The sequence below is a fragment of the Chenopodium album genome, chromosome 27 (assembly GCF_948465745.1).
Source record: "Chenopodium album chromosome 27, dcCheAlbu1.1, whole genome shotgun sequence".
Classification (NCBI taxonomy): domain Eukaryota; kingdom Viridiplantae; phylum Streptophyta; class Magnoliopsida; order Caryophyllales; family Amaranthaceae; genus Chenopodium; species Chenopodium album.
In genome coordinates, this window is record NC_137860.1 from 29,571,346 (window position 1) to 29,584,663 (window position 13,318).

The following is a 13,318-nucleotide window of genomic DNA, read 5'->3' on the forward strand; positions in this document are numbered from 1 at the left end:
TTATGCAAAGTCATTATTGTGTATAGAGACTTACTATTTAAATAATACTACGCGGTTCAATTTACTCGCAACAAAGGGGTATTATTTGTGATACATAAAATATTCCTTTGTTACGAGTAAATTGAACCAGAGGTAGTATAAGTTATTTTCATTTTGTTTTTAATTAAATCGATTGCGTATAAAAAAAAAAAAATTTGTTTGCGTAAGGGCCTTTTTTAACATTATGCCTAGGGCCCATAAATTTCTAGGAACGGGGCTGAGTATAAAAAAGAGAGACAAAAGCTGCATGGTGAAGAACAACCATTGAGTACCATAATCACATGCAATAGTAAAAGTGGCACATATTGGTCCAACTCAACATTGAATATAATGTCAATGTCCGTGATATCAGGCGCAATTTTGAGTTGGTGCGCCCAATGAGCTACAACTTTAAGCATTTTTGCTTAAAAGTTGAAATTTTGAAAGAAACATTTACTTGTACTCCGTATTACATAATCTCATGGAACTAGAAATTTTGTGAGGTTGTATCAATGATTAAAATGACTAATGCAAATGCGAAGTAACATGTAAATACTCGAGCATTGTGTTTGTAAACCATTTCTCACATACATCTTGTACAAAAGTTTATTTGGAACTACGTCCACGGCTCCACGCAATGTAATTATTCAAGTAGAAAATCTCGTTGTACAATGATTTTGGAGGTCGATTTGACATTTCTCCATACAAGATCAACAACTACGAAGTAATTAATTTATGTAATTAATAGGATATTGTACATGATAAGAGGATCGATCGTAATGCAACTAGGCTTTTACACCTTCAAGGAAGCTAATAGAGTCATAAGTCAAGTGACACTTCTTGTATCAGGCGATTGTCCTAATACCATAAATCATTCATAATTCACAAAAGCTAATAGCTAGTTACTGTGTGACCTAAATTGGTTAACAGATGTCAATTTTGATTAACTCATTACGGCCCTAACTATTGACATTCTTTGTTAAAATGTGTGAATTTTGATTAACTCATTAATCAAGTAAATTGGTTAATTGCGAGGATGTAGAATTAAGTGGTTTGTTTACCGATTGTTTTTGTTATAACGTGTAGAGATTAGGGCGCTAAAGAAAGGGTGGGTGTTTAATTAGAGTGGTGGAAGATTTATTATTTTTTTTTACTACACCTATCAAGAACATAACATGTGACATTGTTAATTGGTCCAATCGACTAAAATCTCGTTAGGGACCATTTTGAAATTGACCCTTTAAAATTAGGACCAGCTTGAGTTAATCAATACAGAGTAGTTAAAAGCTTTTGAAAAAAAAAAGGGTATAGTTATGGAGTAAAAAAAATACTCTTTCCATCCCATAATATAGTTCGTGTTTTCCTATTTTGAAGATCTAAAATGTTGTTCATATTTCTATTTTGGTTCGTATGTAAAGACCACTATATCCTCGCTTTTTAAAGTTTATTCATTGTACTTCCTAAATTACCTTTGAATTTTGCACATGTCTTGTACTTTTTTTCACTTTCTCTCTCTAATTTTTGTCTATAATTGTACTTTTCACTTTTATTACTCGTACTGTATTTCATCTACTTTTTCCTCAGCATTTTTAATTACCGTGAAAAAAAAAAAAAAAAAAAAAAAAAAAAAAAACTATAAATTTTATTAATGTATTTCATCTAATTTTTCGTATATTATAAGATGGATGGATTACTCCTAATGCAAATTATGCTATGTCAGCTACAGGCCTACAGTTAATGGAGTCAGAGTAATAAAGTATCAACAGCCTGATTTAGTTATCTGACTTCAATGAAAAACAATGGCTGATTTATAGAAATCACAATATAAACTCAGAATTGTCAGTGGCCAGTTGTTCAGATTTAGCAATACAAATAATGCTAATTAATTAATTAACAATTAAAGGAAGGAAAGAGAAGAGTAGATAGGCTAGATGATCTATGCAATTTTGGTTGTCTCCTGCCCATTAAACATGGGGAGGTGCACTCATCATTTGGATTATCTTTGTAAACAACCACCCTAACCTCTTGCTCTTTGTTTTTTACCCCTTTATTTCTTGGAGGTTGCAACTGCATCATTATTCATTACATATGAAGGACTCCAAATTACTCTCTTTGTCCCTTTTTAATTGATCCATTTAAGCAAATTTTACTAGATTTAACAAGGGGGGAGAAATATTCCACTATAAAGTACGTTGAAAAATAAATTTCACATCATGGAACTTTTGTACCAAAAATATAAAGACAAAAGGTATCAAAAGTATATAGAAAAGCAAAATTCACATTCAGAAACTAATTTTGACAAATAATAGTGTAAATTAAAGAGTATTTTAATGCAAATGGGTTCTTCATTTTGAACAAAGAAATTTGCAAATAGATCAATCAAAAACGATGTAGGAAGTACTTTAATTTTATATATGGGTATTCAACAAAAAATTTAATTAACCATATGTAATTAATTATTATGGAGTACTCCTTTCGTTCTACTTTTTTAACATATTTTCGTCTGTTTCTATACGAGCCTCTATAAGTCATGTTTGTTCTATTTGTGAGGTGATTTTGTAAAGGTCAAGTTGGGTCAATTTGACAATAGTTGATACAAAATAAATAGGTCGTTCAATCGTTCTATTTCATGTCTGATCAAAGTAATTGAGCAAGCTCAACTGATATAAACATATAGCACATAAGTACAAAACATAATCAGAAAGTATAAAGTCAATTTAATAAACAAATAAATAACTCAATGAAATAAATTTAAATAAGAGATTAAAATAAGCTTGATTATTAGAATTAATAAGTTTGGACAAGTTTCTCAAAAAAAAAAAAAAAGAGTTTAGACAAGCCCCTCCCTTCTTTTTTTAATTTTTAGGGTTTATTCACTTAATTTCAATTCGATTCACGTAAGCTCCGTTCTTAATTTTCTTCTAACAATTCAATTAGTACTTTTTTTTTTAGGGAACAATTCAATTTAGTTCAGCTCAATAAATATGAATATGTATGAATCCTTTCATGAAGAAAAAATGGTCCAAGTTAAAAATGGAGTAAAAGGTAACGAAGAGGGTATAGTAAAAATCTTTTCACCTCATTTCTAATTAATTTAAAAATTATTTTATGTAATGATTTTAACTCTTTAAACTAATTTACGAGGATTAAAACAAATTTTTACTAATTCAATTTGTCTTTACTGGTTTTAACAAGTTTTAAAAATGCCTTAATTCTAATTTTTGTTAATCTTCCACAAATGGCATATTCCCCCTAAATTGGCATCTTTTAGATATTACGAGTAGGAACTTAATTAGATACCTAAATTTGTAAAGTAACCTTAATTTATTTATTTTAATTAATTTATTTATAATTTAGTCAGGATACTTTAGCCTGTCAGGTGTTCTAGGGTCCTGTACAGAAATTTTAAAATCCAAAGGTCTCGTCCCAGATTTAAAATTAAATCAATCTGGATTTTACAGTCTCCAATGTTCCGCTCCTAAAAATCTGCAGTGAAAAACAACAAACGCATATCAGATTTATCATCTCAATAAATATACATAAACAAATAATCAAACAAACACAAAATAAAAATAAATAAAAACACCTAAAACACATACTTCAAAGTTCAAACAAAATAAAAAAAAAACGAAATACAGATAAAATAAATATAAATAAAATACGGGTTTTGATGAATAACAGGATTTGGATTGAAAATGAAAAAAAAAAAAAATAATGGGATTTGTTGTGTGGATTAATCAAGTTCTTGTAATTTAATTAATTACTTCTTGTGAAATTGTTGGTTTAAATTATCAATTTTAAAAAAACAAATTTAAGTAGTAAATTAAAATTCACCATTCATTTGATAGAAATAAACAGGTACTATGACTTGACTCAAGACTTTCAAGAGATCTAGTAATTTAATTTTAGTAAATGCATAACAACCACTACGTCCTGTAAAAATATTCGGATCTTGGGAGGATTTCTATACACAAAAAAAAAAAAAAAAAACAAAAACTCGGCGAAACAACTCAGCATCAACTCAGTCACTGAGTCAACGCGGATGATCCGATCCACGACTCAGTGAGTCAACTCGGGCGCCGCTTCCACCGCTCCTGTACATACAACAACAAACAAATTCACGAATCTTCCGCCTTCGACATCGCACTGAGTCGACTCGGTCGAGGTTGGAAATCGGATCGCCGCCTTTGCTGGTGCGCGCAAGGACGGATCAACGTCGCAAGAGCGCGTTTCACCCACTCACCGCCTTCAACTGTACCGATTCTCACCAACGAGTTCGTCATCGCGGATCGCCGCATGTTCAACCGGTTCGGCTGATACGACACCGTATTCTGCTTCTTCGCTTCCAGATTCTTGTGGTAGCTACACCGGAATGAGCCTGGATGTGTTGTCGGAGAACATAAGCATGTTTTCTTCTTCCCTGTAGTCGCCGGAAACGGATTCCGATTCCGGTTAACGGCGGCGAAGGATCTGTTCGGCGACGTCGGTCGGTTATCGATTGAGAATCGGACCGATGACGACGTCGTTTGAGGAGAGGAGCCGTAGATGCTGACTCGCGTAGGGGAGGATGATCGGTGGAAGAGATTTTCGGATTGTGGTGAGAAAGTTGGAGAAGATGAAGCGAAGGAAGAAGATGAGGAAATTGAGGATGCACAGAATCTTCCAGAAGGTGAGTGAGAGCGTTGATGGCGCGACGTAGTAGCCGCCATTGTTGTTACAGAGGAGAGAGAAAGTGAGTTTTATCAATGGCTTAAGGAAGAAGAAAGAGGAGAAAGGAAATCTTTTTTTTTTTTTTTTCTAAAAAAGGGGATTTCGGATTTCAGTTCTCCAAACCTAGAGGTGTCGCCGAAAGGGTATTAATAGAAGAATGAAGAAGATGGGTCACTTGTAAATAACGCGAACTTCAAAGGGTAGTAATGTAATTTCATATATTGATTTTTATATTAAAATTAAAAATCCGGCCGTTGGTTGAAGAAACCAGAACAGGTTTAGGGTTAGGTTTTTATGTTACACGCGCGTATTAAGAGGTGATATACACGGTTTATTATCAACCGTTGATTTAGGTGTGATCTGATGGATAGGAATTGTTGCGAGTGGGAATATTTATTGAAGTGAGCGCCGAAGAAAGTGGCTTAAAAATGAAGCTAGAGAAGGGGGAGTTTAGATGGGTGCCACGTATGTGATTCGAGAGGAATCAAATCGATATTCTAGGGTCCTGATTTTTTGGGATTCTATTTTTAATTTAATTATTTTTATTTTTAAATTCGAGTTGATTAATACAGTAATTAATTATATGTAGTACAGTTGAATGTTGAAACGCAATAATAATAGGGAATTCAGATATAGTGAATTTGGTGCAAGGCCCCGTTCTTTAGAGCTGCTCTGCTCTGCTTTGCTCTGCTTTGCTCTGCTGAAATCTGCTCTGCTTTGCTTTGCTCTGCTCTGTTCTGCTGAAATCTGCTCTGCTCTGCTTCAATCTGCTCTGCTCTGCTTTGCTCTGCTCTGCTCTGCCCTGCTCTGCTCTGCTCTGCTTAAAATTAATACTTAATATTGAATTATTATAATAATAATGTATATTTAATAATAATAATAATAATAATAATAATAAATAATTAATACTTAATGATAATAATAATCAATATTTAATAATAATAATAAATAAATAATATTTTATAATAATAATAATATATAATTAATATTTAATAATAATAATATATAAATAATATTTAATGATAATAATATATAATTAATATTTAATAATCAAAATATATAAATAATATTTAATAATAATAATAAATATTTAATGATAATAATATATAATTAATATTTAATAATAATAATAATAATATATAATTAATATTTAATAATAATAATATATAATTAATATTTAATAATAATAATATTTAATATATAATAATAATAATAATTAATATTTAATAATAATAATATTAATAATAATAATAATATTAATAATAACATAATTAATATTTGATAATAATAATATTAATAATATAATTAATATTTAATAATATAAATATTATTAATTATAATTAATATTTAATAATAAAATTTAGTAGTAGTAGTAAGTATAAGTAGTTCCCTCAAAAAAAAAAAAAAAAAAAAAGTAAGTATAAGTAGTAGTAGTAGTAGTAGTAGTAGTAGTAGTAGTAGTAGTAGTAGTAGCAGAAGTAGTAGTAGTAGTAGAAGTAGTAGTAGTTATAATAATAATAATATTAATAATAATAATAATAATAATAATAATAATAATAATAATAATAATAATAATAATAATAATAATAATAATAATAATAATAATAATAGTAATAATAATAATAATAATAATAGTAATAATAATAATAATAGTAAAAATAATAATAATAATAATAATAATAATAATAATAATTATAATAATAATAATAATAATAATAATAATAATAATAATAATAATATTAGTAATTATAATAATATTAGTTATAATAATAATATTAATATTAATGAAATCTGCTCTGCTCGGCTCTGCTCTGCTCTGCTTTGCTTTGCTCTGCTCTGCTCTGCTTCAATCTGCTCTGCTCTGCTGAAATCTGCTCTGCTCTGCTCTGCTTTGCTCTGCTCTGCTGAAATCTGCTCTGCTCTGCTCTGCTCTGCCCAGAAGCTCAAAAGAACAGGGCCTAACTTTGATGTCAAATTCTTTTACCAGAAAAAAATTAAGTGTCGTGTCGTAACAAGGATGCCATTGTAATTTTATTTTTTACTTTAATTATTTATTATTCTATATTTCTATTTGCAAAAATTAAAAAGTTGCTCATTCTATAAATGAATACATCCAAACATTAGATTTGAAATTTTGCTTTTTTCACTTTTTGTCTAAAACATAATGTTGGGTTAAAATTAGGAAAGGGTTGCTAAAATGATTAAGATTGTATTTTTAGGGAGATTTTATTAAGATTTTAGTTGAGCTAATGAATGATATAATTGGCAATGTGTAAACATCAAATGTACATTTCAAACCTACAATGGTAACTTTTTATTAATTACTAGTATTGCAAAATTATGTTTTGGTTGATTATAGAAATAAATTTAAGACATTTTTACCTTTACCTTTTTTAAAAAAGAAAAAACACATGGCTAATATTGCAATCAGCTTGGCTACTTTTAACATTTGTTATTTGCAATCTTGATCGTTACATACGTGATACGTGTAGCTTATAAAATATTTTGGTGTTAAACATTTAAACGCGTGTTATGCATTCATTATATAATGGATCTGTCACGCTATATCCTTGAAGCAGTTCATATTTCCGGGGGGAAAAAGCCATTAAATAGTAATATTGTTACACTTTATAGTTGCATATTGTTAGAAAATAATTGTCTTTATTAGTGATGACTTTGCCCGATCAAGTATTTAATTTAAACATAACACAATAATGACAAGTTCATATACTCATACTCTATGTAACTTAACTTAAGGTAATGCAAAATAATATTTTTTTAATTAAAACTAATACATAGATATATAAATAGTGCAAAAGTCAATTTGATACATTTTTTAACAAGAAAAGGGAGAAGTATTATACTCGTACATTGTTCATATACTTTAAACTTTTACAATATACTACTATTCATTGAGATGATTCCAACAGGTACCCACAAGACTATATTTTTCTTATGTATAGATCGCAAACATTAGTCAAAGTAGGCAAAATGAATAGTGCAAAAAATAGAAATGGAGCAAGTATTTTAAAACGGAGGGAGTATCTATGTTTCTCTTTATTCTTTACATATAAAATTTTATAATTAACTTTAATTTTTAAAACTTTGTACAATATTATATAACAAATCATTTTTATGAACATCAGAAGAACCATATTACATAGGATCTTGTCCGATAGATTCAAGTTGAAATTAAATACTATTTGTAAACATCAAATTTCTGAATTTTTTTTTTACCCAAATCATATACTTCTTCCGTTTTATTTTAGTTGACATATTGTTTAGTCACATTTAAGTCACTTGAAAAAAAACGGAGGGAATATACCATACGGAGTAATGAGGTTGTGAATACATTGGGATTTGCGAGGATCACAGCACAAAGACAGCTTATCCTGAAGGTCCCCTCACACTAACGTCATAAACTAGAAAATGATACCACCATACACAATGAATGAAACAAACAATTCACGAATACAAGTCTATCCACAAAAGCTTAACCTTATTGATTCTCAATTTATCAATCACCCAATTTGTCATATTTTCCAAATCAGTCCTTTTCCCTTGCACCATTTCCTGGCTAGCAAGAGCCAAACTAGTCCTTAATTTCCAACTTTCTGGATAAGTATAATTGCCCTAGCTGCCCCATTTGCCCGTTCGGGTATCGGTTTAATTGTTCGGTTTGACTAGACCGGTGTGTTAGAGTCTGAACCGGTGGGGTGGGGGGTGGGGCTTGTTTGGGTGATTGAGTTACGGAAAGGAATTAAATTAAGGCGGTACATTGATCGATTCGAACCAAGCAAGGCGCGGGAAAATGACATGTTGTGTTGTGGTCCCTTTTATTGTATTGTTTCATCACCTTCTTTAGTTTGCCATCTGTTGGATTCTGTTGCATGTTGAAGCTAAACTAATTTATCACCTAAAAACAAAACATTGATGGTATAAATTACAATTGAAAGAGAGTATATAACATATTCGTGGATCTTAACTATAAGCTTAAACCTTTGGCTAAATTGATCATTTAACATATTATTAATTAGAGTCAATGTATCATAAAGTCAACATGATCCTGAACCTCAATCATAAGCTTAGGATTATATTTTATACGCTATCAATAGCACTATGAACTATATATTTCTCCGGTTTTAAAATAAATGACCCAATTTAAATGCTCTTAGTACGTGGTTTATGTTGAGTACTTGAGTTGATGATCAAATTCATATGTGAGTACTGAGTAAACATAATGTCCCATTAAAAATAGTGTAATAGTGTTGAGATGTGTATCTCATATTAAAGTTGTGTTGGCTTTATAAGGCTAAGAGACTACTCCGCTAATTAGCATGTGATTTTGATGTTCAACCTTCTTGAACATATATTGTAGACAGTCATGTAATCATGGAGTCTATAGCGTAGATCTATCGGATGAAAAATATTACGGATCAAAATTAAAAAATAATATAATTTGCATAGTTGGTCGTGAGTGAAGTCCGTGCATGGCATTAGCAAATTAGCATAATTGCATGTGCTGTTACACTAGTTTTGATGATAGATTTGATCATGTCCTAGAACAATCAACTCATTTCGTAAGATAAAATCAAAACAAGATATTTCTAAGTACGTGATAAAATGACAAGATTACCATTAATCCTTCTTCTATTACTTAAAAGGGAGTGTTAAGTAAGTTAGAATCAAGTAATAATTGTAATTAACTTAAAATAGTGTTAATTAACATCCCTTATCGTGTCGAGCCAGTTGGCAGCGATTTGGACTGAACGTAAAACATGGGTCCATTATACTTTGAATACTTTAACAACTAATTAATACTAATATTAATAATAATGCATAATAATAAGGAATTTGATGTGACCACTGACCGCCCAACAAGGTGTCTATGTGGCTTGTAAATCGTAATCGTTGTATTTGGTCCTCCAAAGTATGATCACTAACAAGATGTTTGCCAAATGAATAACGTAACCCAACTATTATGTTCATATGCTAGTCATCTAAAATTGTCAATTGTCATAAATTATTCATTTATTTTGTTCTACTTGCTTTATATTTTAGGGCGGTTAACTTATTTACTTTGTTTTATATTTATATTTATATTTATCAAATATCGAATATTTTTATATTTTCTATCACACTTATGTTTATATACATTTACACTTTTTTACATACGTTTTTTTTTGTCGTCATCCTTTTAATTAAGTTTAAAAGTTTATAAATATCCCTTTTCATATTGGAAACAACTTAAGTTTTTTCTATTCCAAAATTTATATACTATAATATGAAGTAATCTTCTTTATTCAATTCCATTGGGTTTTATTTATTTATACACATGTAATTTCAATAACATAATTCTTACAAAAGAAAGTATTGTATGAATCCGGACTCACGATGAGACATACAATATATAAGCTACAGCTACAGGAGTAACATGACATTTTATTTAAATAATTTCTAAACATCATACATATGACTTTTGTAATTTAGATATAACAATCAAGTTTCTTGACATTTCAAATAATTTTTGTAAACTTTCATATAAGTATTGAATTTATGTATTGGGTGAGTGGACTCACCTAATATCTTTTGTTATTTACCCTACTCATAAATTTTTTTTTTTTTGAGGGACCCTACCCATAATTATTAATGATGATATAATATCAAATTGTTTTTTGCCCTAGTTATAGACCCACGGGCTTTAATTTAGAAATATCTCTACTCAATAATTTGCAACATTTTTTATTTTATTGTTGCAAGACTTGCAACAAACCGGGAAGAAGTAGTCATAATCTAATGTGATTGACGCAATTAAGGAAAAAGTACATAGGATTAGTATAAAGTAAATACTCCCTAAGTGCCTTTACAAAGTTAAAGTGCACTAGAATAATTTAAAATTGAAACTTTTAAGGGTGACACTTCTTAAACCTTATCATATATAATTCACAAAATATCGTAAGCATTATTTTAAAAATTGATATATTCAACTAGTCACTAATGACATGGGTTCCACATCCTACTTTAGTTAGTTTTGATTTTAAAAGCAATAATTATGAAGGATAAGCCCAATTAGCCAAGGGTCTATGCTCTATGATCTAAGCAAATTATAATAGTATCTCAAAAACATTATCTTTATCTTTATTATAAGGGTCATATAATCAATTATGTGATATCATCATATATATGGCTCTTCAAAATAAGGGAGGCCTCTTTCTTGTTATATTTGAATTACTTCCAAAAATTTTAAAAAATATAAAAAGTTAGTTCAAAGGTTATGGAATTTTGATAAAATTTAAATTTCACAATTATTTTGAGAAGTAGAAAATATTAATTTGAGTGTCATTTTCATGGAGAAAGGTCTATCTAAATTAAATAAATCAAAGATATTATCATTAGGTAGAATAATTTTCTAAACGTATAAATAGACATATACTTAGTATATTCAAATATTCAATGCTTAAATTCTTGATAAGCTTAATAATTAGCCACTAGACATAATACACATTATGAGTATTATTTGTATATAAATCTACAACTACAAGGTTCACGAAAGCTTATCATATCCATTAGAAGACTACTAGAAGATAACGAGTATATTAAATTTAAAGTACGATTAGTCAAAAGTGGTGTACCAAATTCACTACATCACTTTGATATTACAATTAATCCGTGATCCGTCTATCGTTATTAATTTAACTTCATCAAGCAAGTGTCAACTAAATTTCCTAATTATGGATTTATAAATTAGTACTTGTTACTCAAGGTATGGCTTGACATCGGATTATGTGTTGATCGATATATTGTTATGATCTTTAATTTGTATCAATAAGATTAATAGTGGATCATGTATGAGATAGATGATAGATAGTGATGACTTACATTTGCTTCTAACCTCTAATTAGGGTAAGTAGTGTGTGTTTCATCATGTTATCTTGATCCTCTCCAGTATGTAATAAGTAGGTTAATATAACAAATTATATCAACTGAATTGACTATCACAGTCTTTCAAAAAGTAGTATGTTTTATGTGTGGACAGCTACACCGTGTGACCACTTATAAAAGAACAATGTAACCCGTATAAAACTAACCAAGTAACCCCTGTAATACTAACTGAGTAACCCCTATAACACTAACTGAATAACCCTATAGCACTGGCGAAATAACCCCTACCACACGGTGTGGCCAGCCACATATAAGTTCTTGTGTTCAAATAGTGGTTTAGTTTATGTATTCTATCATATAATTTTAACTTTGAAGAGAGGTGTCGAACCATGACCTTTATTTGTGTCATTTAGGCGCTGATACCATGTTAAATGATCAACTCAACCAAAAACCTAAGCTAATGGTTGAAGTCTAGGGTTAGTTGATTGTATGTATATACTCTTTCATATCCTTATTTGCATTGTTAAATACGGGTCTGGGCCGCACCCGCAAATGAAGAGAAAGAGTCAGGTTCTATCTCAAAACTATATGGCAATAGGAGGAGTAGCCCCTTAGCCTTATAAAGTGTTTAACTCTCTCTTTTTTTAATTAACCAATGTGAGACATTTACATGTGGTGATAATTGAGAGGTCTGGATCAGATGATTTATCAAAATTTTTGTGATTTGTTAGGCTGTAATCTTTAACTTTGCATGAGTGAGTCAAGAATCAAAGTTTGAGTTTCTCAATTATTAGAATTGTAATATTGCCACGAGATTTATTAGAAGATCGGTCAGAAGACCCATTAATAATCAATAATAAAGTAAGATTCATGCAATTCCCACTGCACCAACCTAGTAGGAGGTGACAACCAAGTAGTTAGTAGATCGTCTTCATACTTTAGTGAAAGCAGATGATAAATTGATAATTCAACCAACAATGAAAATAAAAAAGAAAAGAGAATAATTGTGTACTTTTCATATTGTTTCTGTTGTAAAAAGAGTGACAAGATCATAACAATGACCACTTTTTCTCATACAAAAACGATAGATAATGCATGTTTGTTGCTTCATTCGTTTCTAAATACTACTTCCTCCAATTTTTAGATCTCAATTTGCAAGAAGAAGATAACTATTCAACGACTGTAATTTAAATGTAGAAACCCTTTGTTTAATTTAATTTGTTATATTAAAATATCTTTTGAGATTTCATATAACTTTGTATTAATAAAAAAGTACTTTGTTGTTGAAAATTCCATTTAGTGAGTGTTTTCGAGCGTGTTGATGTTTTCACAAAATACAATTTTGAACCATTTATTACCTACTCCATAAAATTTAAGATGCATATTACTACCTCCGGTCCAAATTACTCGCAACTTTGGGGTATTATTTGTGAGATATAAAATATTCCAAAGTTGCGAGTAATTTGGACCGGAGGTAGTATAAGCTTTACTTAGCTTAACAATTATTTATTGTATCATTGCATTTGTCTAATTGTGAATTTGTGATTACACTTTCCGTGCATGACAAATTACAAGTTTCATGTTCTTGCCAATCAAACCAGCACTTGGATACAAAGCATTGAGGTAGACATCTTTCAAAAAAACAAAAGAAAAAAAAAAAAAAAGGGAAAAGCAAAAGAAAGACACCCCTAAAATAGTCAACTTCTTC

The 13,318-nt window shown here is 29.8% G+C and overlaps 1 protein-coding gene across 1 annotated transcript; it reads right to left on the reverse strand.

Annotated features, from left to right (window-relative positions):
• Window positions 1–3,828: 3,828 nt before the first annotated feature.
• Window positions 3,829–4,841, reverse strand: LOC145620806 (uncharacterized). The gene has a single exon (XM_081675522.1). The coding sequence runs from the start codon at window positions 4,725–4,727 to the stop codon at window positions 4,137–4,139; it is 591 nt and encodes a 196-aa protein (XP_081531648.1). The 5' UTR covers window positions 4,728–4,841; the 3' UTR covers window positions 3,829–4,136.
• Between the last annotated feature and the right edge of the window lie 8,477 nt (window positions 4,842–13,318).

Excerpts from the sequence above, each read along its gene's own strand:
- LOC145620806 (XM_081675522.1), bottom strand. The coding sequence starts at position 4,727 with ATGGCGGCTACTACGTCGCGCCATCAACGCTCTCACTCACCTTCTGGA.